The 25,940-nt window shown below is 46.1% G+C and overlaps 1 protein-coding gene across 1 annotated transcript in view; it reads left to right on the top strand.

Moving 5' to 3' along the window:
- The window catches only part of KLHL3 (kelch like family member 3), a 110,541-nt gene extending 89,366 nt beyond the window's left edge, over positions 1–21,175 (top strand). The window contains exons 9-15 of the mRNA XM_007461397.1: positions 4,847–4,964; positions 5,377–5,574; positions 7,068–7,169; positions 10,373–10,501; positions 13,817–13,957; positions 16,048–16,191; positions 21,147–21,175. Coding sequence (XP_007461459.1) covers positions 4,847–4,964; positions 5,377–5,574; positions 7,068–7,169; positions 10,373–10,501; positions 13,817–13,957; positions 16,048–16,191; positions 21,147–21,175 — 861 coding nt within the window. The remainder of the gene's footprint in view (positions 1–4,846; positions 4,965–5,376; positions 5,575–7,067; positions 7,170–10,372; positions 10,502–13,816; positions 13,958–16,047; positions 16,192–21,146) is intronic.
- The last annotated feature ends 4,765 nt before the right edge of the window (positions 21,176–25,940 follow it).

The raw sequence follows: 25,940 nt of genomic DNA, 5'->3' as shown, positions 1-25,940 counted from the left end.
AGAGCGTTTGGACACACACTCTACTCTTGCCTGATGAACAAGGTGTGCAGAGCCTGGGTCATTCCACTCCCCTGAGTGCAGAGTCTAATGACTTAGGGTTAGGGTCCTGATGCACAAATGGGCTGGAAAGCTCTGCGCTGTTCACTTCCCCTGGCTAGTCTCTGCTACCTGATGGCTCTCAGACACAGAGCACTTGTCATGTTGTGAGGAGGGACCAACATGCCTGCACTGACACAGTCACACTGGCGGAGTTCAGACTCATCCAAGTGAAAGAAACCGTGTTAAATGTTTTTTAAAAACCATCTTGTTATAATGGGAGTGAAATTTCCTTCCCAAGGAATCAGGTAGTCTTTACATGGTCTCACTAATATCCCTAAAGTAAATGGCCATTTGACTTTCTAAAATGAGAGTGTTTTCCTTGGGAGTGGTCCAGTAGCCATGTCCCGCGCAGTCGAGTCTGGCTCACAAGTGTTGTGTCACCCAGAACTCTCCACTCACCAAGAGGTCTGCAGCCTTTAACACAGTGATGACTGAGACTTGGGGTCAGGACCCTGGGTGCCCTGCAGGGCTCCCAAGTACATTGCTGTCCTTGAGTGTGATGAGGTTATATTTGGTCTATAGCATAATTGTTAGCCTGGAACTAGTTCTTTATTATTTTATGATTCCCATAAGACCACCGGTAGTTCTTACTCAGGGCTACCTTGAAGGATAAATGTTAAACATAGTGATCACTTAATAAGCTGACTTGATTCAGTAATTTCTATTAAAGACATTACACATCTTTAGTAAAGTGGGACTTAGGGATGTCAGGGGAAGAAAGAAATATGCCCATTGAAGTCTTTGGGCCTGAGTTTTTCTGGAAGTGTCAAATGTGGGCTTGCAAGAAAGACGGTTCAAGTCTCTTCTTGCCCTGACAAGAAGAGACTTGAGTAGCTGGAGGTTTACAGTTTCAGAGATGTAATACATGTAGACTTTGGGGAATACTAGCTTTTGTCTAATTGGTTGCTAAAATCAGGTATCTATGGAAACAACCATCTGTTAGTAGTCAAGATAGGAAATTTATTCTTTTTATGCTGTACAATTACACAGTGATGACCGTAGTGCTCCTTGTATGATGGCTTTTTGTAAGACCTGCCAAAGAAATTGGACTTCTCGTGTCTACAAGAGGAGAAAAGTATACCTACTCCTCCCTCTGCCTTGAGCTACCTCCACATTTTCAGAAACCAATGGTCCTACCCCCATGAAACCTCATAATTGCTCTTCCCAGATTATTGTACAAGTTTGGAATTTTAAAAGTCGTCTCTCACCAGTGGTTTTATAAGCTCAAAGGCAAGTTTATTTTGAAAACCTTGTTCTGTATCTTTTTTGTCTTTCTATGCAGGTTTTACTTTAACATTAAATTTTTTGCATTTCTATAATATCGCTCTGTGTTACTAAGAAAATTCTCAGAGATGAGCTCTGGATTTTCTCCAGTATGAATGTATCTCCCTACCCTGGCGGAAGATGGTTTCTGGGACATGGTTAAGTCCCCTGAAGCTTTGCCTTTTTTGTTTATAGAAGAGGTCTTGAGAGCTTATGCAAAGAATAAACAGGCTTCTGGTGGTTGAGTCAAAAGATGGGAAAAGCTCTCTTTCTCTTTTTGTTTTGTTTTCCTCAAATTCTGTCCCCAGAATTGTAATCTGGTGTCTAACATGTTTTAACCCAAGAAAGAGACATTCTAGCTTGTGTTTTTTTTTTTTTTAATTTATTTAACTGTGTATTTTTTTTAATTAAAAAAATTTATTTATTTAATTTATTTATTTTTGGCTGTGTTGGGTCTTTGTTGCTGCATGCGGGCTTTCTCTAGTTGCAGCGAGTGGGGGCCACTCTTCGTTGAGGTGTGCAGGCTTCTCATTGCGGTGGCTTCTCTTGTTGCGGAGCACGGGCTCTAGGCACACGGGCTTCAGTAGTTGTGGCACGTGGGTTCAGTAGTTGTGGCTCATGGGCTCTAGAGCGCTGGCTCAGTGGTTGTGGCTCACGGGCTTAGTTGCTTCACGGCATGTGGGATCTTCCTGGACCAGGGCTTGAACCCGAGTCCCCTGCGTTGGCAGGCAGATTTTTAACCACTGTGTCACCAGGGAAGCCCTGTAACTGTGTATTTTTTCATTTAACTCTTTGCATGTGGTCTTTACTATTCGTTTATTCTTTATTCCAAATAAATATTTGAGTCATCACTTTTACCTGGTACCCTAGGGCCCTAGGGTTATCTTGGTGATTGAGGCAGGTACATTTTTCTGCACTGGCAGGGCTCACTGTCTAGAAGGGAGACAAGATTACTGGACAGTTACAGCACAACGTGGGGCACTTTTAGTGGGAGAACCCGGGGCATATGTGCTCTCAGAGAAGGACCTGTAACTCAGCTTTGGAGGTCAGAGAGGTCCTCTTGGAGGAAGTGACCTGTAAAATGAGACCTGAAGGATAAGCAGGTGTTGGCAGGGGGATCAGATGGGGGAAGAGTGTTTCAAGGAGAGGGTGTTGGGTACTTGATGTCACTGCAGAAAGAAAACTAAAAACTAGTTTTATTCCCAGTTAGCCCCAAAATCAGATTTCAAAGAAAATCCTTGTAATGGTTTGACTTCATTTCAACTTTACCAACTCAAAATCAGAAAGACAGTGCAAGTTCTAGGTATGTTTATGAATGCGGGTCATTCAGCCCTGGAGGAATAAGTTGGGCATTGTCTGAAGTTTGCCAAGAGGCTGTGTTCATTAACATCCCCCTTGAACTGTTCATGGATGCCTATCTAAGCAAAGAATTACGGATGGGAAGGAATGTAGAATTCTGCATCACTCTGAAAAGGGCTGCTCTTGACACAGAGCAGTAGACCTTCTGAGCAGAGGAAAGTCAAATGCAGAACATTTACTTATGGAGGCACCAACAGCTGTAAGTCTGGACTATGTGTCCTGGGCTCCTTTGGCGTGTTCCAGAAGTCAGAATGGAATTCTGAGTTTTTGAACATTGGTCACTTACATTTGGTCACAGAAGCGCTATAGACTAACTCTGATGACCAGTGACCACCCCCATGGGCAGTAGGTAAGCCTGAATCTAGAATCTTGGGTCATAAATAATTGATCTTGAGCAATGATTGTCAGCCCTATACCTGTCTCCCTATATAGTGGATAATGTTCAGCTGCACTCACAGATTTTGATGATCACTTTTCTCCCCCAAAATGCTTTGCAGGGAAGCAAAGATCACTATGATAATTATAATGGCAGAAATGGCTGATGGCACATCATCAGGAAATCTCTATGTTTGTGGGTTAAAACAGGGGTTGTCAAAGTATGACTCTTGGAAATGCAGCATCAGCATCAACTGGGAACTTGTTAGAAATGCATATTTTCAGTCCTGCTTCAGACCTACTAAATCAGAAACTCTGTGGGGTAGGGCCCAGCAATTTGTGTCTCAACAAGCCCTCAAGGGGATTCTGATGCATATTGAAGTTTGAGAACCATTGTGGTAAATAAGACAAGCCACAGATAATGAGAAGATCCTGTGACTTATGTTGATTGTCTGCCTGTGACTTTATCCCTTTCTCTCCACTTAAGAAGGTAACTTGGAATGAGTGAGTGAGAGTGAAGTCATTGTGGGGACAGCCATGAATTTGTAGACTTACTGACATATGTAAACTGTTGTTAACTTTGGTGCTTTAATTTTTATTTATTAATCACACGTGACAAAAGTCACAGCAATGGGGATACCACAGTGAACTGCTGAAGTTCTGTTGCTGCAGCCAGAACAGTGGCTTTCATTGTTTTTTTAAATACTACATCCTACGCTAAGAAATATGTTTAAATTGCTCTCTAGGAGATACATACATGTGTGTATAACCAGAACAAATATTTCATGAAATAACATCCTTACTATATTTTCTGTGCTGTACTATTAAAAAGTATGCTGATTGAAACCCGTTAAATTGATCTAGTGACCCACCAATGAAATGTGACCTGCAGTTTGAAAAACACGGTGTAGTGAGCTGTCCTGGCATAGACCCTGTCTCTGGAGCAGGAGAGAGGTGGGGCTGCACTCACGCCTGTGTTAGGTGCACTTGGCTCTCAGTCTCTCTTCTGCTGCTCTTAGCTGTGTGACCTTGGGCAATTTACCTATGTTCTCTGAGCTTTACTTTCCTGACCTGTCAATGTGGACGATAATATCTACCTTGCAGAGTTGTGGTGACAAACAAATGACAACATACTTCACAAGATGACTGGCAGTGGTAGCTACTACCTTACTTGTGGAAATAATACTATAGCACTGTTTTTTCAGAACATCATCAGTTACATGCATTTTTGTGGTGACCACCACAAAGCGATGTTTTACAAATTTTTTCCCATACTGCCGTGAATAAGTGCTCCCTATAATCTATGCATTCAGAAATATTTTTGAATAAATTTTATCTTAAAAATGCATCCAAATTCTGTACTCTATTCCAAAATATATTCATATATATATATATGGGAATATTTTATTTTGATTTAAAATTTAGTCCCCTGGCCCCCAATGCTTAAGGACACTCAGATTGCAGAAGATACCCCAAGTGGCTATACCCCCAACACAGCCCTGAGCAGGGGCACTTGGGAAGCGTAGACTTTATGGTTGTGTTTCTGTGGGAAGATGCTCGTTAGACTTTTCTTGAATGTTCAGACCTGTTGGTGATTAGGGGCAGCACCTTCATGTATGTAGCTCTGTAAACTGGCATCTCAGATCATCCACGGGCCCTGGGCAGTGAGCATGTGGACATAACAGGGATTGATGACCCATGAATCTGGATGTTGGGGAGACCCAGCTAATGTCCACTTGTCTTTCTGGAGGTCATGATCGTGGTTGGCGGCCAGGCACCCAAGGCCATCCGCAGTGTGGAGTGCTATGATTTTGAGGAGGACCGGTGGGATCAGATTGCTGAGCTCCCCTCCAGGAGATGCAGAGCAGGTGAGCCGCACTGCCTCCCGCTCCTCCACTCCGCCCCACCCCTGCCGCCACCGCAGGTCTCTACTGGGTGCCACAGTCCTGCTCCTTGTTTCCAAAAACATCTGTGCATTCCACACTCCCTTCCTTTCCCTTCCCCACCTGCACAGTTTCTAGCTGCACCTTCTGGGGTCAGTTCTCATGTGCTTAGGGACTTCAGGCTAATCCAAGTACTTGCTTGAATCAAACAAAACTAGAAATGCAAATGTGAGAAGAAATCCAGTGAGTCCCATAGTGACTTCCAAATATCTAAAGTTGGAGATCACCTTCTGTGGTGAATTATTTACATGCCTGCCTCGTTCCCCCATTATCACTCATTAACGTGAGTCATCAGCCGTCTGAGATGACCTTGATGCCTTGGTTTCCTGTGCCTCAGGTGTGGTGTTCATGGCTGGCCACGTGTACGCCGTGGGCGGGTTCAATGGTTCACTGCGTGTGCGGACAGTGGATGTGTATGATGGGGTGAAGGACCAGTGGACGTCCATCGCCAGCATGCAGGAGCGCCGGAGCACGCTGGGAGCAGCTGTGCTCAACGACCTGCTCTACGCCGTCGGGGGCTTTGATGGCAGTACTGGTAGGTCCCGGACTCAGTCCCCATCCAGCCTAGGACACACCTTCCATGCAACCCTGGTTTGGTCAGCCATTTCTTGGGCCAACCGCTGGTCCCTCTGTAGCTACTGCCCCAATAACATACCCATCCTTTCTCCTCTCCCAGCTTGCGTGTCAGAGGCACACCTTCCTACACACAGAATATGTAACTGCCCACGTGCTGTCATTTCTAGGGCTCTAGGAAGGACCACACCCTCAGAAGAGTCCCTTTTCTGCTTTCCAGTGTCTGTTAACCCATTTATTCTGGAGATGAGACTTAGAGCAAGCTCAGCTGGATGGTGTCTCAGAACTGTGGTCTGAACCCCCCTCTGAATAGATGAGGGAGCTAAGGTTCAGCTATGGGAAGAGACGTGGCTCAGGTCACACAGTCTTTGCCCACTGCCCTTTCTACTGCCCCACCAAAGCTGTGCAAGGTTGTGCCACTGCAGAAGCGTCCCCTTGCTCCTGGCTTTCATCTAGCTCCAAAGTGAGAATCAGAAACTACTAGTGGACATGGACTTGGAGAGATTTTCTCCAGGTGGATATCTCTGTTGACAGCAACTCTGTTAAACTAAAATGATATCTTTTGGCCCCCAGTGACGTGAAAAACAACATATTTTACCTCTCTGAAATTTCATTTGTGTCTTCACCAATTGGTAACCTTTTTCAGCCTTCTCTTTGCCTGTTTCATTAATTCCAAGATCTGTAGCTCCTCCAGAGGCTGCTTCTAGTGAGTGGGAACTGGGAATAAAGAGAACAAAGGATAGTGGGGCATTGTTTCTTTTAGGCATTGCTTTTGGCTGCTAGTAGAAAACCTGATTAAACTGTGGCTTAAACAAATGAGAGCTTTTGCTTTGTTCGTGAAACAAGAAATTCAGAGGTTGGCAGTTGCCACCTTCGTCCAGTTGCTCAAGGATACTGGGGCCAAGTTCCTGAAGAGTCTTTTGGACTTATCCTCATGGTCACAAGGTGGCTGTTATATCCAGCCAACACATTTGTGTTCCAGGTAGCAAGAAGCAGGAAGGGGGGTGGGGGCTTATCAGAAAAGCAAAGGCTGTTTCAGAAATCCTGCTTAGATTGCATTGACTTGGTCACCCACAGCTCCAAGGGATTCTGGAAAGGCAAGTTTTCAGCTTTCCAGCCTCTAAAATAGAGGAAGACAAGGGAAAAGAGGGATAGAATAGGTGTTCAGCGAGGCAACCTCAGGTATTTATTCCATTCTGTCGGTTTTATGGTTTACGTTATACCCCTGGGCCTCTCACAGCCCATCCTCTAGGTCAGGTCTTAGTGGTCCCCTCAGGCAGACACAGTGCAAATGTTTAGGGAGGTGCCACGGGCTGCACAGTGAGGCAGAGGTAGTGCTGAGTCATACACCCAGGTTTCCAGCCCCCAGGTCTGCACTGTTCCCCCATCCTCACTGTTCACACAGCAGGGTGAGGCCTGGCACCATAGAAACCTCATGAGTCTCTTGTCTCCCAGGCCTGGCGTCAGTGGAAGCCTATAGCTACAAGACCAACGAGTGGTTCTTCGTGGCCCCAATGAACACGCGGCGGAGCAGTGTGGGTGTGGGTGTCGTAGAGGGTAAGGAGCGGGAGTGGGTGGTGGCCTGTTCCTGCCCTGGCCCCTGGGCCTTCTCCTGGTGTCCTGACTCTATTCCTCCCGTTACTGCTGAGCCTGGTACTAGTATCCTGATGAGCGGATGAGAAGAATTGAGACTCAGAAAGGTGAAGCTACTGGCCCAAGGCTAGAAAGTGGGTGAGCTGGGTTGGGGGGCGTGGGAGGAGCCTAGAGGGGAGATGCTGGCCTGTTGCTTTGGCCACTTGTCTCTATTACGAGTTGGGGAATCCAGAGTCAAGATATAACCCAGGAGTATAATGTGGAGGGGGTGAGAGTCAATTGTTTGTTTAATTTTGTCCTCATGTTCACATGTTAAGCATTATTAACAGAGCCCTGAGTGAGGTGGGCACCTTTCCCCAGTTCTGATTAGTCACTGCAAGGCAGGTTGGTGGGTCCTGCTCTAGTCAGGAAAGGTGTGTGCGGTGAGACAGCGAATGGTGAGGTCTGGGGCCTGTTTAGACAGTGCACTGTAGTTTTTAAACGGTTTTCATCTCCAATTTCTCATTTTGTTCCTAAAACTCTCCTGAAGGAGATGGGCAGGACTTAGCTTTTCTCTGTTCTCCAGAAGGGGAAGCTGGTCCCAGAGGGGGTAATCAATGTGCCCCGTGCTAGTAAATAGCACAGCCACTCCTTGAACCCAGGTCTTCTAACTCCCAACTCAGACCATTAGCAAATGCTAGTAGAGAGACATTTTAGAAATATGTATGAATTCAACGTATTAAAGCATAGAGTATTATTTGGACTAAAACGCTATACTTTGCAGGACAACACTGATTCATTAGCCTGTCCTGAAGTGGGAACTTAGCTGGAAATCTGTGCATTCACACATTTTCTATGTGTGTACACAGGCATTTTCTATGACACGTGCACACACAACACATACACATGCTTCGGGGAGAGTGTAAGGTGCGGTGAGTTAGACATTAATATAAGGATTCTTTTCTCTTGCTGCATTTCTTGGTCCATACCAGTATTATGTAGTTTAAATTTTAATTTAAAAGTATATTGTTCTAACATACTGAATGAGTCATCTTAGTGAGTGCAAGGATTTTTGTCCTACCGAGATAAAATTGTTTCTTGCGATCTCATCCTCCCGTTGGAACAGAAGTTGATTTGTCTGCCAAATGCAAGTGCTTTGTCTAGCCACCTTCCCATTTCCCCCCTTTTTCCTTAGCCAGGAATATCAAACAATAGAGTTGGGGTTAAAAATAGCGTATCCCTGAAAGGAGAGACATTGAGTGGGTATTTTTTCAGCTGCCGCAGAGTTGGAATGGTTGATGGGGGTTAGAGGAGATACCTTCCTGGTACTCATTTGAAATACTCCCCTTGACAGAGCCTTCTGCGAGCATGTTCTGTGTGGCAGAAGCGCTGTGTGGTAGCATGCCCTGTTGACCCCGAGGACAGACTGGGGATTTATTGATCTTGTCCAACCCGAATCTGAAGCTCTTTCAGCTGAGAGTCACCCTGGGGCGGCAGAGTCCAATGGACAGCTTTGGTGAGAATGTCCAGGGAGGATCTTAAGTGGACGCTCCTTCCCCGTGGCCCTGAAGATACAGCTCCCCACGCTGTCTGCACAGAACCCACCTCCCTCTCATCGTCTCCTTACCATGGCTGCATAGCCTAAATAACACTGGGGAAAAAAGAAAGAAAGGATCATCTGCTACTGGCTGCCTTGAAGAATCTCTACGCAGGAAGAGGGACAGTGAGGCTGGGAGATTAGGCAGAAGCTCCCCGCAGAGCAGAGGCCGTGTGTTACAGAGACTGGGGTTGCCCTCAGGAGCTTCTCTTTTCCTCCACACCCCAGGCCTGTCTCCTCCCTAGTGATGGACAGCTGGCTGGGCAGGTGGTTACCTCTGAGCCAGCACACACCACGAGAGTAGCCTGGGTCCTGGGGGAGCTCTGAGTCAGGATTTTGCCCTCCGGCTTAGGCGAGGGCAGAGTCAGGAGGAGGTGTCCCTTTCTTCTAGAAGAGCTGGTTGAGAGGGCTGTTGGGGCAGAACACAAACCCAGGCTCAATGATAGAAGAAGAAATAATTTTACATCTGATGCAGCAAACGTCCTGATAGTACAACATAGCTCTGAGCCTGAGAATCTCTTTCTAACTTAAAATGATTGTAGATTTTTCACATACTGGTTGTACTCTTGGTACCTCTCCATTAAGAAAGCACATAGTGACCAAAAAAATCTTTTGATTGAGTAACCCTGTTAAGTAGATTTGCATCTGGCAGTGTTTATTTAGTCTGTAGCTAGTGTTTAAGATCCTTATTATAATTCCAGGGTCCCCCATAGGACTGAGACCCCAGGTGAGGTAGGACACACACACACACACACACACACACACACACACACACACACACATACATACCACACACACACACGAGACCTTCCCACCGTATTCCAAGACTACATGTTAAACCCAGATGTTTGAATCTCTCTCTGAGATCATTCAAATACCAATTTCCTGCCCCCTTGCCCAACCTCACCACCATCCTCAGAACAAACTGTTGCTCTTTGATAGCCGTTTATGGTATTTTCTTTTTAAAATAGGTGATGGTGCTTCAGGGGTCTTGTGCATGGCTCAGAGATTGCAAGGGGGTCTGCAGATAAATTCCAGCCAACCCATCCCACAGTGCACACAGAGCACTCCATTCACACGTTCTGCCTGCCCGGGTTGTGGACAGAGTACAAAACATGGAGGAGACAATGTTTGGGTTCTTGTTGGAGAATATTTTTCCTTATTTGTTCGGTCTGCTATTGTGAGCCTTTACCCAGAAAGTCTGCCTGCCTGGCTGCACCTGGGGCCCTCAAGCTTTCCATCTCTCCGGTGCCTTGTTCTGGAGAAGATCTAATGAGTTGACCAGGAAGAATATGTTGAGCCCCAGTGACAGCAGGCCATCGCTTTGCACTGGGTGTTTGGGGTGCTTTTTGAGAAAGAGGTTCAGTCGGTACTGCTTTGAGGAGGAACTCAGGGCTTAAGAGGAAGTAGGAGACAGAGTCGTGAAGCATGCTTACCCTGGTTGGGGAGGGAGTCGTGGTCTTCCTGGGGGAGGGGGTCCTGAACCCTGATGGAGGTGAGGGTGCCCCAGTGGGTTACAAGTGGAGTTTCCGCCACGCTCCAGTTCTGTGCGAGTCTGAAGCACCACCCTCAGCCATGTTGTCTGTTCCAGGGAAGCTATATGCCGTTGGGGGTTATGATGGGGCTTCCCGCCAGTGCCTGAGCACCGTGGAGCAGTACAACCCAGCGACCAATGAGTGGACATACGTGGCAGACATGAGCACTCGTCGCAGCGGCGCAGGTACGGTGCGGGAGGGGGAAGGTCAGGGGGCAGGCTGTGTCTGATCTCACAGGTGGGTCTGGAGGCCAAGAGTTGAACATTCTACCTTATTTTCCCTCCCTCTTCTCTCCTGTCAGTGTATATAATCCCACCTGCATCTTTGCAGCTGACACAAGCACTTAGGAGTTAACCCTTCTCGGGGGGATCCCTTTGGTAGAGGACAGATGAGACCATATTCCCTTCATCGTCATCTCTTCCATTTCTTTGGAGGTGTCTGCATCTCTTGAAAAGTGAAGCTTTGCTGTGTGCCAGGTGCCGTCCTAATAAGCACTTTCTATGCCTCATTTTATTTAATCCTCTTCACAGCCCTGCAAGGTAGACAAGATATAACTCCACTTAACAGATTTAGAAAGTAAGTCAGCCAGGGGTTGAGTAATTAGCCCAAGGTCGTATCATTAGTCACTGGCAGAGTTGGGATTCCTACTCAGGCTTGCTGCATTTTGAAGTTAGGTTTTTTTGGACCCCAGACTATCAGAGTCTCATCCTCATGAAGCAGTGTGACAAGCATGGCTGTCCCAGTCTCCTTGGAAAAGCTAAACTTGCCTGTCTCGGTCTTGGCGGCTGAAAGCCAAGCTATTAGTGTTAATATCTGCAGATAAGCTTATGTCTCCCCCCAACTTTTCTTCACTTCAGCCCCCTCCCCCGCCTGGGAGGAGAATAAATCCCCCCATGGGGCCCACTTCCGCCTCCTGTGGGAAGACCAGGAGCTGTGTGGTCCTTTGGGATTTTCCAGGAAGTGGAGCAACAGCCCCTTCTTCCCTGCTTTGTCTGCCCCATCATCTAGGAGCCCAGAGGAAAGGGTCTGGGAGGGCAGATGGAGGCGCTGGAGGCCGGGCACTGGCTCTCTGCTCCCGGTTCCTGTGGGAGTGGTGACTGATGACCAGCCTGGCTGGCAGGAAGGCCATGTGACTTCTGGGAAGGGAAGCCACAACTGGGAGCTTTTCCCCACCATGTTATTACTTTATCTTCCTTTTTGTATTTTTGAAGATTGAGTTGTGATCTCATTTTATACAACCAAACACATGACCACTTCCTTAGTATTCCTTAAAGATTATGCTATTTTAATATTTTTCAAGAACCACTGTATGCCCACTGGTTAGAAAAGAAAATGCTGTATGATTCCATTTAAGAAACATTTGTGTTTGGAAGGCTATTTTTAGGGAGCTCGTCTCTGCTGATCCCGACAGGTTGGCCTTTCCTGAACGTGCAGCAAATGCATGGAAGTCAGGATGGCTGGATCTTGGTTCTGGGTCTGCTCGAATGTCCCTGTGGTCTTGGCCTCTGATTCCTCAGATGTGAAATGAGTGGGCTGCAATAGGTGTTTCCTAGGGCCCAGTTCAATTCACAGATGCTCTGGTTCTCCTGCCATCATAGGGCTCTTTTAGTAGTTTTGGTTTACGGTACTGGTAGAGTCTTCTTTGTATTTCCTGGAAATCCTGTGTGTGACTTGAGGTGTGCAAGAAAGTGTTCAAAGCCCAAGGAGGCAGGGACAGCTCAGCGGGAGTGGAGCAGCACACTGAGGTCTGTGGCTGTTTCTAGGAGTGCCTCAAGCAGAAAGTGTGGAGGGCCAGCTCCGGACAGAGCCACGAACACAGACCCACCTTAGAAAGTTCAGGCTCATCTTGTGGACGGAGCTGCCTTTGGAGGCCTTGCTGCTCTGTCTCTGTCAGGCTGCCCAGGGGTTATTGCTGAGTGGAGATCACTGGGGCTGCTCACTGAGGTCACTGAGGCACGGTGCCCTTGATTTAAGAGGTGGTATCTCTCCCTGAGGTGGGTTCTTTCCTCAGGTCACTCTCAGTGCTCTGGCCTCAGGCTCCCAGGGCAGCCTTTCTTTAGTGCTTCACATCCCTAAGATTTGGAGAAGCCTCACATCTGGAGTTGGGAGCCCACATACTCGTCCTGGTAGGTGTTCTTTGGTGGCTAAAGACCCAGAGGCCCTGGCAGCAGGGGCCCCTGTGGCTCTAGGTCCAGGAAAGCTCTGTGTGAGCACTGGCAGAGGAGGCTGCAGAAGGGCACTGGTGCCCCTGAATGCCTGGAAGGCTGCTTGCTTCCTCAGCAGGGTGTGGGCAGTGCTAGCAGATGGCTGTGAGGAAAAGAGACCATTTCTGGGTCCCAGCATGTGCTAGTTCCTCCTGCACATGGAGGTGAGGAAGGTGAGGCAGCTTTTGGGAACACACTGAATTTTATTTAACTCAAGTCCGTAAGATAGCCACTGTCGATACACCACCACCATCTGCTGTTAGTTTAGGGCAACTGCGAGGAGCCATTTGCACACCTGCATAATTGCTGGTGGGATTTTACACATCTTGGCATTCAGACAGTATTTGTTGAGAACCTACTACGTACCGTCACGCACAGGGAAACGGTCATGATAAGACAAACATGGCTCTTGTCCATATGAAGTTTATATTCTGGAAATCTAGTCCTTGGGTCTGAAACCTGGCTGCACATTCCAATCACCTGAGGTACCTTTTCTGATTCCTGACCAGTGTCTCTGGGAGTGAGGTTGTGGAATCTGTGTTTTCAAAAATTCCCCAGCTAACTGAGCTGTCCACGCAGTGGAGTAGTCTGTGGTCCACTGGAACTACCGATCTAGTCCAGCCCCCTCACTATGCAATTGGAATACTGAGGCCCCGAAGGGGAAGCACCACCTGGCGGGCAGGTTAGAGACACAGGTCCAGAACCCAGGTGTCCCGGCCACCACATCAGCTGCTCTTTTTAGGCACTCGGGCTTTCTGGATTTTATTTCCTTGACTTGTATTAGAGGATGTTAAAAGGTTATGGTAAAACCTGTAAATGATGCAGTCCTGGCCCTCAGCTCAGGCTTACCACCGTCGTGAGTGATTCAGTGCCCCTCTGCCATCTAAGGAGGAGAGGGGGGCAGAAAGAACAGCTTCTGCTTCAAGACAAACAGGGAGGCCTCAGCAATAATGATCTCAGCACACCTGCTGTGCAGTTTCCATTTCAACTCTTTTTACTACACGCACACACAAACACACACCTATATATATTATATATATAATATTTATTTTTATGTGTCTGAATAGAAATGAGGTTATATTTGCTTTATATTTGGCAGTTTTCAAGTTGATTTTATGAGGCAGGTAGGTGTCATTATATTTGTTTTATAGACGAGGACCCTGAGTTCCAGGGAGACAAAACAGCACTCCCCCTGTCACCCTGCCAGTGATGGCTGCCCAAGACTGGACTCCAGGCCTCCTGGTTTCTGGTCGCTGCAGCCAGCCTGAGGCTGGGACTCTGTGCTCTGCCTTTCAGGGGTTGGGGTCCTCAGTGGACAGCTGTATGCCACAGGTGGGCACGACGGGCCCTTGGTGAGGAAGAGTGTCGAGGTTTACGATCCTGGAACAAACACCTGGAAGCAGGTGGCAGACATGAACATGTGCCGGCGCAATGCAGGTAATATGAGTGCTCCCTCCTTCTCTCCTTCCGGGGGAGGTTGTGGGTGTTTTCTCCCTGCAAACACTAGCTCTAAAAGAGAGGCAGAGGGGAGAGGCTCCCAGGGCCTGGGGCTGAGCTTCTACCCTGAGTAGGGAGTGTCCGTTTGCTGGGCAGGGGAGAGCTTGGAACCCACAAAGTTAGCCACGGGGCGCCTCACAGGTCCCCCTCTTAGATGCAGAGGGTTCCTTCCCTCCCAGTGAAGGATGATGACTTTCACTGCACATAGATGGACACAGACCCAGAAGGGCCTCTGGTTGCCATCTGTGCCCCCAGCCCGGTGGCTTTGTTGGGTAGCTAAGCATAGGGCTGTGTGGACAGTGTCAGACAATCACACTTGGTTCTATCTTTTCTTTGCCAGTGTCTGGCTATGAGAACCTCTCACCTCCCACCAGAAACCAACTTCCCTCCTTTCAGGGGTATCCATGAAAGGATTCGTGATCCATTCTCCAGTAGGACCACTTTCCTTATTCCCTTCTTTGTATTTTCTGTCTCTCCTTCCCTTCCCTTCCCTTCCCCTTTTCCTTCCTGTAGGAATGATTTTCCTTAGAGTGTTTAGGTTTTTTATGCCTGGAGCCTGACACCCGTATTAAACCATTTCCTTTTAGAACTTTGCCCTATGGGTTGTGTCCTATGTTGGTATATCTTGCTTTATGCCTTCTTACTCTATCATAGTGTTGGCTTAGCTCAATTTCCCAGGCTGGAAATACAAGCAGGTGACTTTCAGGCAGACTTATTTCCTTTATACTCAAATTACCTGCTTGCTAAACCCATCTGCAGCTGACTTGTGGAAAGCATAAACAAGAAAAAGAGGGGAGTTTATTAATTTGCTCATTGTCTAAGCCTGCTGTGATATAACCTGGCATTTGGCCTTGAGCCACACGAGTGAGGAATTATAGAACCTTCAAGCAGCTAATTCAAGAATTAGGTTTAGATGTAAATGCATGTGTATACACACATTCACATATAGATATTTCTATTTTTTTATAACAAAAATGGAATCATACTGTAATACTGGTTTATAACCTGCCTTTTTAATCTACTTTACAATCTTTTATGAATATCTTATTATAACACTAAACATATTTACATAATATTATTCTAAATGGCTATAACATAATTTAAATAACCAAGCTACTATTGGACTTTTAGGTCATTTCCATCTTTTCTCTAAGTAATGCTTTGGTTATTATAAATAATCTTTATAGCTAATTAATGCACACATTTAAAATCATTTCTTTAGAATACAAGGCCAGAAGTGAAACTTTTGAATGAGAGGGAGTATATGTACTTCTGACACCACCCAGGAAGGTGATGCATTTTATACTCACCAGTATTTGAGAGTATGTTCACCAACACTGATAATTACTACTTTTTGAGCATTGTTAATCCCTGAGTCTAATTTTGAAAAAATACACGGTATATTGGACCACAGCCTTTTAAATCTTGATGAGCAATACTTACATTTTCCTACTCCTGAGTCCCTGCTACATGAGACCGTGCCTCCAAACCAGCTCACTCTGAGATCAGGGTGGGTAGGAAGCCTTTTCCCTGGGACCTGTATCTGGATTCAGACCCCAGTCGTGTAAAGGGATCACAGACACAACCATTAGTGCCCCACAGTGTGGATAAAATGGTTTATCAGGGAACAGCTAACAAGCAGAGTAGTGTACGTGAAATCCCCTGAGTTGTCTCCTTCCACACGTAGCTCAGACTGGGCGTGGGAGGCCTGCATGCACCAGTGGGCAGTGCTGCAGTAGAATAGGGTCTGTACCTACAGTGCTCTGCCTATTTATAGGGTCAAGGGCAGGGAACATCTGTGGGGCTACGTCGTCGTGAGAGACATGACCTTGTTAGGAAGGGGGATCCTCAGATCCCAGTGGCTGTTGTGTGTTCCTCCGTTGAGCAAACTTAAACCCTAGGAGCCAGCTGTCTGTTATTCTAGCAGGAAGAGGAGAAAGAGCGCCTCCAGGGCAATCCAGACTTGTCTCTGGTCCGTCCCCTTGCTGCTCCTGCTGTCATGCCTTCTCTGGCCTCTGTTTGATTCCCAGGGGTCTGTGCAGTGAATGGGCTCCTGTATGTGGTTGGAGGGGATGATGGATCCTGTAACCTGGCTTCGGTGGAGTACTACAATCCTGTCGCTGACAAGTGGACGCTGCTGCCAAGCAACATGAGCACAGGGCGGAGCTACGCAGGTCAGTGTGCTCCACCCCCATCCCGGGGGCCCAGGTCGGGTGGGGCAGGTGGGGGCTAGGTTAGCTTGCTTAACTTGGGGCTGAGTGCCTCCTTCAGGCATGGCAGATGATTGTCACATGTCACCACTCCTTTATTCTGCGCCCACGACAGATACCCATAATTAGCACTCGTTTCCCCAGCGAAGCTGAATGTAGCCACAGAATTCTTCTTGACACTGTTCCAGGGAGCCACTTCTGACTGATCTGAATTGTCATAAGAGGTTTTAGAATTTCATTGCCCTTCCTGATTTGTTTTGTGCTGGGCCCCTAGGTGGAATAAGATACAGTTCTTGCTTTCCAGAAATTAAATTGGAAAGATAAGACCTACCTACAAAAATAGGAAATACAAGATGAGGTACATGTAAGTTCTAAATGAAATGTACTGCACAGGCTTTAGGATAGGACATGACATGTCTGGGAACACTTCCTGGAAGAGGTGGAGCCTGATTAAATTTTGAGGGTGGGTCACAGTCATAGAGGATCCTCCCTGGGCCACAAAGCAGTCTGTTGGGTACAGTGAAAAGATAAGACACACTCTTATCTTTTCAACAACCCTCTGGTTGAATGAGACTCCATTCCATTTTATAGATGATGAAATGGAGGTTTGGAATGTTTAAGTAATCTGCCCAAGACCATGTGGCTAAAAAAATGTCAGGGTCAGAATTGAAACCCAGGTCTGAGTCCCAAGCCCATGCCTTTTGTGCTACTCTAGCTCAGGGTTGGGGGAAAAAACACTCTAAGCAAGAGGCTGGAGGGAAGAAGGAGGAATGAGGCGGCTATAGAGGCTTATTCCTGGTGGGGTGTGTGATGTTTTTGATGAGGTGTGGGGGACAGGATCAGAGTCAGTGGGGCTGAGGTTGAGGGTCTATAGGGAGACAGGCAAACATAGATATCTATGAGGTATTGGTTTGGCCAAAAAGTTTGTTCATTTTTTTCCATAAGATGGCTCTAGTAGCAGTTAGTTGTCTTTAATATCATTTGAAGCAATTTTGTTAGATTGTATTGTGACAGCTGTCATATCAGCGTGTAGTTTTAAAAAAACTTATCAAAACTGGTGAATTTTTGTGTAGCCGTTTTATAATATTGATGGAAGAAAAAAAGCAACATTTTTGGCATCTTATGCTTTATTATTTCAAGAAAGGTAAAAACACAACTGAAATGCAAAAAAAGATGTGTGCAGTGTATGGAGAAGGTGCTGTGACTGATCGAACGTGTCAAAAGTGGTTTGCGAAGTTTCGTGCTGGAGATTTCTCGCTGGATGAGGCTCCATGGCCGGATAGATGAGTTGAAGCTGATAGCAATCAAATCGAGACATTAACTGAGAACAAGCGACGTTATACCACGTGGGAGATAGCTGACATACTCAAAATACCCAAATGAAGCGCTGAAAATCATTTGCACCAGCTTGGTTATGTAAATCGCTTTGATGTTTGGGCTCCACATAAATTAAGCGGAAAAAAACCCCCTTCTTGACCGTATTTCCGCCTGCGATTCTCTACTTAAACATAATGAAAACATTCTGTTTTTAAAACAAATAGTGATGGGCGATGAAAAGTGGATACTTACAATAATGTGGAACGGAAGAGATCGTGGGGCAAGCGAAATGAATACCACCAACCACACCAAAGGCCGGTCTTCATCCAAAGAAGGTGATGTTGTGTATATGGTGGGATTGGAAGGGAGTCCTCTATTATGAGCTCTTTCTGGAAAACCAAACAGTTAATTCTAACAAGTACTGCTCCCAATTAGACCAACTGAAAGCGGCACTCGATGAAAAGCATCTGAAATTAGTCAACACAAAATGCATAATCTTCCATCAGGATAGCGCAAGACCGCATGTTTCTTCGGTGACCAAGTAAAAACTGTTACAGCTTGGCTGGGAAGCTCTGATTCATCCGCTATATTCACCAGACATTGCACCTTCGGATTTCCATTTATTTAGGTCTTTACAAAATTCTCTTAATGGAAAAAAATTCAATTCCCTGGAAGACTGTAAAAGGCACCTGGAGCAGTTCTTTGCTCAAAAGATACAAGGTTTTGGGAAGGTGGAATTATGCGGTTGCCTGAAAAATGTCAGAAGGTAGTGGAAGAAAACGGTGAATACGTTGTTCAATAAAGTTCTTGGTAAAAATGAAAAATGTGTCTTTTATTTATACTTAGAAACTGAAGGAACTCTTTGGCCAACCCAAGAGCTCAGCTCCTTGTATTTGGTTCTCCAGAAACTGGAAGAATTAGAGCTAACGTTTATTTATTGAGCATATGGACCATGTGCCAGGCATCATCCTAAGTATTTATGACCATTATCATGTATAATCTCCATCATAACTCCAATGGTATTCTTATTCCATTTTCCATCTTGTTTGGATTTCAGTGCAAAGGAAGATTATGCCATGCAGGCTCAAAGGGGTTTGTATCGCATTCTGCCCAAGGCTTCAATTAATGAACTTATTTAAAATTTTTTTCTCATTTAGGATTTTTCTCAATTAAATAGAAAAGATTTTAGAGGCATTTTGGCCCTAGAGTGATTCTGTTCTCATGGTTAATTATTAAAAACCAACACTGTCATTTTCTCTCCAAAGCTGAAGTGGAAAGTACAGGGCATTTTCCTGTATGAGGCAGTGAGGCCAGTGAGCGATCCCACCTTGCCTCCGCATGAGCCTTAATGAGAGGGGAAGGTGCAGGTGTGAGTCGTTAGAATTTTGTGTAAGTGCTGAATATTTCATGTCCATTTCTTTACTGTTTGCCCACCCCATAAGTAGGTGGGAAGGAGATGAGCAGAGGTGCGATTTGTGTTCGAACCCATTGACTGAGTGAATCTCTTTTCTTAGAATCTATGGATATGGCCTAAAATGCAAAGATTTATGGACAAAGTTATTTATTGGAGCAAAAAACTGAGAATTACTTAATGTCTGACATGAGGGAAATAGCTAAATAAGTTGTGGAATGTTTATACAGTGGGCGTGTTTTTAATATGAGAAGATGTTTGTGACAGACTGGTTGAGAAAAGGATGATGCAAAATGTATGTACCGCGTGAGCTCAGTCGAGCAGTCCTGGGTCATGGGGATTAGAGTAGCTCCTGCTTACAGGAATGGATACTGGAGTCACATCTGAATTTGAGTCCCAGCTCTGCCACTAGCCCTGGAACTCTGGGCAAGGTAGTCAGTCTGACTGAACCTCTGTTTTCTCATTTGTAAAATGAGAATAAAATCATATCAAGCCTCTTAGGGCTGTTGTGAGAATGAAACGTGATAATACGTGGAAAGCATTTAGCACAGTGCCTGCCTGGCAGGTAGAAACCACTCAGTCAATGATTGTGGTTATTATTAGTAAGCCAGGAAATATTCCAAAAAAGCTGACGGTGATTCTCTTTGTATGTAGGGATGAAAGTTCTTTTTCTTGGTGTTCTTCTGTGTTTTCCAAAATTTCCATAATGAGAATATTTTATTTTTAGAATCAGAAGAGAAAGTTTATATAAGAAGCAATACAGGAGCCTGCTTTTTAAAGACATGCTCCCTTGAGAAAGAGGAGCCTCAGGTGTAGGCAAGATGTTCTCAAGGTCAGGCAGCACACATCTGGGTCTGAGGACTTGGGTTCTCCCCACTTCTAATCTTTTATGTCTGTGGCTTTATCCAGGAATTAACATGAAATGCATGTCTTAGCAGAATGTCACCATTGGGGTGTCCTGGGCTTTCTTTTAGCAACGTTCTCTCAATCTCATTTTCAACCAGAAGATTTGATAGTGGTGGTAATATGTTAAAATAAGGCTCCTAGTTACACCTTAACTATAAGTTAGAATTTGGTTCAGCTGCAGGTACCAGAAAAACTGACAGATGCTTGCTTAGATAAGGAAGTATCTTTCTTTGTATGTATGTGTTTGTCCCAGGCAGAAAGGAGTCCAGGGCTGGCCTGGAGTGTCATGGAAGAATCAGGTTTCTCTTGTGTTTTCTGTTCTGCCAGCTTTATGAATAGCTGCTGCTGCTGCCCCTTGCACCTTGCGTGAGCTTCTTCCAGGCAGGACGAGGACGAAAACCAAAGTTGCAGCGCTGGCAGGCTTGTAGTTACAATCTCATGGGCCAGGATTGGGTCACATAGCACCTCCAGCTGCAAGGTAGTCTGGGAAGCTGAGCTCATAACTTGCTGGTCTCTATAGCAGAGGACAGCAAGTGGAAGGGATGTTGGATGAATCAGCCTATAGTATCTGCTGCATAACTGTAACCCCTTACAAGCAAGATTTTAGGCTCATAAGTTAGCTGTTGAGTATGGTTCAACCTGGCCAAAACAGTAACACATACAGACATGTCTAGAATGTTTATCCAAGTATAGAATTTAGCATTGGAGGGGTCTTTCAGTTAGATGGCATTGAATATATGGGAATGGAGCCTGAAGAGGTACATGGACTTGCCTGAAGCCACAATGCAGTTTGACTGGTGGCAGAGCTAGGATGGGGATTCAGTTGTTCTTGCTACCATGAAGTCAGTCGATCGTTCTTTCTACTTCATTTCAGTGTCTTCTAAAAGGAGACATGTATCACTCATCACTTCTCTTAAAGTGATACAGATCTAGAGCTGTGAGGTTTCCAGTGCGGGTGCTGAGTGTCATTACAGTGAGTGCTGGGGTTGGGAAGGGGAGTCACTACAATACGATGTGAGTCGGTGTGATGATGCGGGGTGAGATCACTCACCTGTGGTGTTGAGGGACTGTGCTCTGTGTTTAAACATCTTGTGGAGACTTGGCTGTTAGAGCGGGAAACAGCCAGCTGCTGGCAGCCTGAGTCCACAGGCCCTTCAGTATTTGGGTACAAATCGTGCCCATGTCCCTTGGCTATGGATTGGGATGTTGTGGGTCATGAACTCCTTGTGACTCTGAATAAGTTTGGAGAAGCTAAGATGGTAACTTTCTCCCCCTTTCATCTTAGGTGTTGCTGTGATTCACAAGCCCTTGTGACCCCCAACTCCCGCTGCCAGGAGGTGGAGGAAGGGAGGGGTGCTGCCTGTGACTCGGCACAGTGGGACCACGCTGGCTGGGTGCCACTCGCTGCCGGAGTCTGCAGAGGAGCGGGGACCGCCCTCCTCCAACTTGGCAGTGTCGTCAGGGTGGGAAGACAGTGACCCACCTCCTGCTGCCGCAAGGTGTTTCGTCCTCTGCCCTGAGCAGTGGGTTCCTGATAGCTCCGGCTGCACCTTTGAACGTTCTTTTGTGTGTTTCTACAGGGACATCAGAGAACCTGGAACGTGTGTGTGTATGTGTGTGTGTGTGTGTGTGTGTGTGTGTGTGTGTGTGTGTGCAGAACGTGGTGATTCACTAAATTGGAGGGTGGTGATGGTCTGCTCCATTTCTATACTACTGATCCTTCCACTATGCTAAAAATCAAATCACAGAAACCTCTCTTATGGATTTGCCCTATGGGGACCTTGAGACTACTAGAGCTGTTGTCTACTGGAAGTGCAGTTGGACATACCAGGAATGTCCAGAAATGACCAGGCCCATGTACCGGCCTAGACTACTGGCATTGTCTGCAGAAGAGTGGGGTGTTCTCGAAGCTGCCCCGTGTCCTCTGTGTGCTAGAACTAGGACCACAGGTTCTCTAGCCCCTCAGCTGGGTGCTCTTCCTTGGGCTCTCCTCATGGAACTTCTTATCAGAACTGCCTAGTCTCTGGGCTACTGGTCTTTGAGGTCAAGGATTCCAGGTTTGGGAGATTTCATGTCTCTTCAGCTGCAAAAACTAGCTCTTCAGAGAAGCACTGAGTAACACACTGGAGGAAAAAAATACATGAAAAACAAAAACACAAGAAAACAAAGTGGTAAGGCTTCAGTCCTTGTCCACAGTGGTCCCAGAGAGGATCCTATTTCTGGGTTTTCCTGGGATAGGACAGTCCCTGTTTATACTTATTATCCAGGTTTAATTTTTCAGAGCATCCCGTTTTACTCTCAAAAGTGTTCTGGTCTGGAGGCTAAGTAAAAGACCACCATACCTCCAAACCCAAAGATAGGTTTGTCCCTGCACTGGATGGGGTCACGTGTGATTTACATGGACATGGATGGATTCAAAGGGGTGTATACTTGGCACCCTGGGCCTGGTCCTCGGCAGTCGGTCCAGTCTGTCTCACATCCTTGTCTTCCTTTCCTTGTGCTCTTCCCCCATTCCAGGCCTGTACCCTCTCACCAATCCTCAGAACTCCCCCCTCCTAGCTTCTCCCGTGAGGGAGGACATGGTGGTGGGCCCTGAATGTGTGATCTCTCTCAGGAGTACTTGCATTTTGAGAGAGGAGCTTGAAGAAAGCTTTGCTAATTCACAGGTAAAAATGATTAATGACAGGCCTTCAGGCATCCGGAGGAGGGTATTTGAGGGCTCAGGGAGTCATTTGCATTAAAAAAAAAAAAAAAAAAAAGAACCTTAAAGCTGTACTGTTCCTGAACTAGCAAGTTGCTTATATTGGAATTTCCAGCCTAAGGAGGGGGAGTCTTGTGTCTGGAGAAGAGTCTCACAACTTGGGGGCTGGAATTGACCCTTCCTGATGTCAAGGTCCACCGTTAGGGAGCTAAGGGGCTTTATGAACTCTGACGGTGGACTTCTCATACAACTGGGCAACTTCCAAGCAGGTTTTATAGGAGACTGTCATTCTCCCCACTTCACCCTGAAGTTATAAACCCAGGACTTTCCCCAGCGAGTTGGACACTTTGTGTATTTACTGTATATTTATTGTGCGTGAACCACTCAACTCCCCTGACGGGGAAATATCTTCTGATGTTGAGCAGATGTTATTTCAGTGAGACATTTGGAGAATACCAAGGTACCCAGAATTTTTAGTAACCTTGGGCAGAGGCTGAAATATCCAGCTTTGGTGGACTTGGAAGAACAGCTCCAAAGGGATCAAGACATGCTGTTAGCTGGTTTGTTCTGCTCTTACCTGGCATGGGGGTGACTGTGGTCTCAAAGCTCTGCCTGCCTCTGGATCGGAAGCTGATGGAATGCGCTTTCTGTTCCAAATATTCTTCCTCCCTCTCCGAGGAAGGTTTGGGACTCTGTTTCAGGGTGTGTGTGTGTCGGGGGATGAGGTTGGGGTCTGATGTGTGCCATCACACAGCTCCTGATTTCAGACGAAAGGTGAAGTTCCCCCCCACACCTGGAAGCTGAACTTCCAGGCTTATCATGCTTATGTGGGGGGAGGCTATTGTTTGTGTGTCATCTTCCCAGAAAGGACCCCCTCCCCGAGAGCTAGCCAGCTGTGTTTCCTGCTTTTGGATTTTTGCTGTTGACCCCACCTCACGTCCCCTTTCCCAGGAAGCACTGCTCCTACTGGTAGTGCTGCTGAGGCCATGTTCGTTTTATCCTCATGTGTCCTTTCTCACGGGGACTAGAACACTGGTACGTCATCACCAAATAGCCAATCTGCTCTAGCTGCCCACAGATGCCATCCAAAACCTGCTGTCCCTTTATTACCAGGTACAATTCTCTCTCCACAGTGGGCACGACAGACTTATTTTCAAGTCTGTGCTGGTCATGTGGTAGGTGAACCCCCCTGCATCCCCTGTTCTGGTGGCCACACCTGCTTGTGAATGCAGCTTTGCCAGTGGGATATCTGAAGTCTGATCACAGCGATGAAATGGAATTGCAGCCCAAGGTTAGAAGCAGCTTAGACACCACTTGGATTCTGATTTGGACAACAGAGAAGTCAGACTCTGAATTCCAAAGTTCTTTCTCATAAGTACCCAATGGCATCTCTCCATCTAATAAGTTGCAGTATTATGCAAATGAAAGTGACCTCATTTTCTGCTATGCAATAAGAATACTTAATTCTATTTCATGACAGACTAGTTGCAATATCCCCTAAGATGCTTTCTGAGCTGTCTTACTTTGATATCTGTTGTATAATGTTTGTATATTCCTGAGCCAGATCCTTTCAAAGATTGCCTTTTTATAAAATTGAAGCTACAGCTTTCAGGCTAAAATTTTAATGTAGATATTTTTATAAAGGAATTTTTCACGATATTTGAATTGCTTTTTATTGTCCATGATAATGAAATGTTATGTTCTATGCATCATTCACTTTCAAACATCGTTCATGCCTGTAGCTATCGTCCCTTTGTTTCTCACCCTCCCCAAACTTCAGTAGCTCCAGGTTGAGTTGGAAGCTTCTTTCTTACACCACATTCAAGGGAGATTGCTGAAAAAACACAATCACTGGTGTTTACTGAATTGTTTAGGGACTAACATTAAGCCTGACTCAGCACTTACACATCTACGTTGCCTATCTGCTTTTTTTGGAGTCTGTTTTTGGCAGGGTGAGGCAGGGGGGAGTCTGGTTGGCCCATCTCCTGGCATCTCTCATGGCCTGGCACGGAGCCTGGCATGCTGTGGCATGGAGAAGCCCAGGGAAAGGCCTGCCCTTCAGCGCATAGTCCCGGGAGGTTTCCTAGATCGAGCTGACTAGTCTTCATTCTTTTCTGTCTCCTTGTTCTTCGGAGCTTCAGGCTTAAGGCTTTTGCTGCTGGATGATGTCCCTTCCGGAAGCATCTTGTCGATGAACTTTAAAAGAGGGCTCATTCCTCATGATCCCCACTAAGAATGTGATCAGCATGTGCTTTGCAGATGTTCATACTACACTTACAGCTTACTTGTTTCTTGAGCTGTGTCTACACTCCAGGCTCTGTTTTGTGTATTTATCTGCCAATTAGTCTCATTTTAAAAAATCTTTATTTTTATTATTATTGGGACAGGTGCCATTTGAATTGCCTCCACGCTCGCTCCCCATTTGCACCTTGACAGATCAAATTAGGAAGTTGAGCAAACTTGTAATCCAGTTAGCTGGAGGTTCTCTGTTTGCCTGGAGAAGCGAGGAGGTTGGAATGTGTTTTGTTTTTGTTTTTTTTTTTAAGTGTTTGCACTATTTAGAGTCCTAAGCCCCTCATATTCAGCTGTGCTGTGTATCTACTGACCAAGCAGGAGAGCCGGCAGCACTTCTGATGTTTGGGAGTGCCTGAGGCCTCTTCTGTAGTGGATAATCACAACCTCAGAGCCCCTGTGCAGTCTCCATCGTGGGGCTCAGTGACTTGTAGCTACAGCGTCTGCCAAGGCAGTAATGCATGGGGCAGTGGCATTTGGAGCAACAAAGTGCCCTAGTGCAGTGTTCTTGCCTTTGGTTATGAGATTTCAAATTATTTTCCCCCCTTTTTAGTGGCAATAAGGACCCTTGTTGGACTTCTTGTTTAATTTGTATGTGATGTGTAAAATACTTTCTTTGAAAGAAAATTCAAGACACTGAATTTGTACGTCTGTGTGGGTGCCACGTCCATGTGGTTGTCCGTAGGCAGGCAGACTTGATCCCTGACACCCTGTACACCACGCTGCGTAGGTCGGGTCCTTGATCTGGTGGTCTCTGCTTGGACGGTAGGGAGCATAGAGTTTGTAAAAGAAGACTTGTCACGTGCTCCATCAGTTACAGTGCTAGCTGAAGAAACAGTTCCTCACATGTATTCTTTTAACAGGAATTGTGTTCTAGGTTCCCATACTTTATGTTCCTTTAACTTTAATAAAAGCTGAACTGTGAGAACCTTTCTCAGTATTTCATTTCTGTAGTCCAGTCTCTTTACTCGGTCTCAGACATGAAAAGGGCAGACTTAACTCCTGCATGTCTTCAGATTCAAAAGATTTTCTCTTTAAGATCTGCTGGACAGAGTCTGGGTTCCTTTGGTCTCTATTATCTGACAC

This window comes from Lipotes vexillifer, unplaced genomic scaffold (assembly GCF_000442215.2).
Source record: "Lipotes vexillifer unplaced genomic scaffold, Lipotes_vexillifer_v1.1 scaffold217, whole genome shotgun sequence".
NCBI lineage: Eukaryota > Metazoa > Chordata > Mammalia > Artiodactyla > Lipotidae > Lipotes > Lipotes vexillifer.
Note: the sequence above shows the minus strand (reverse complement) of the source record. Positions and strands in the feature narration are given on the sequence as shown.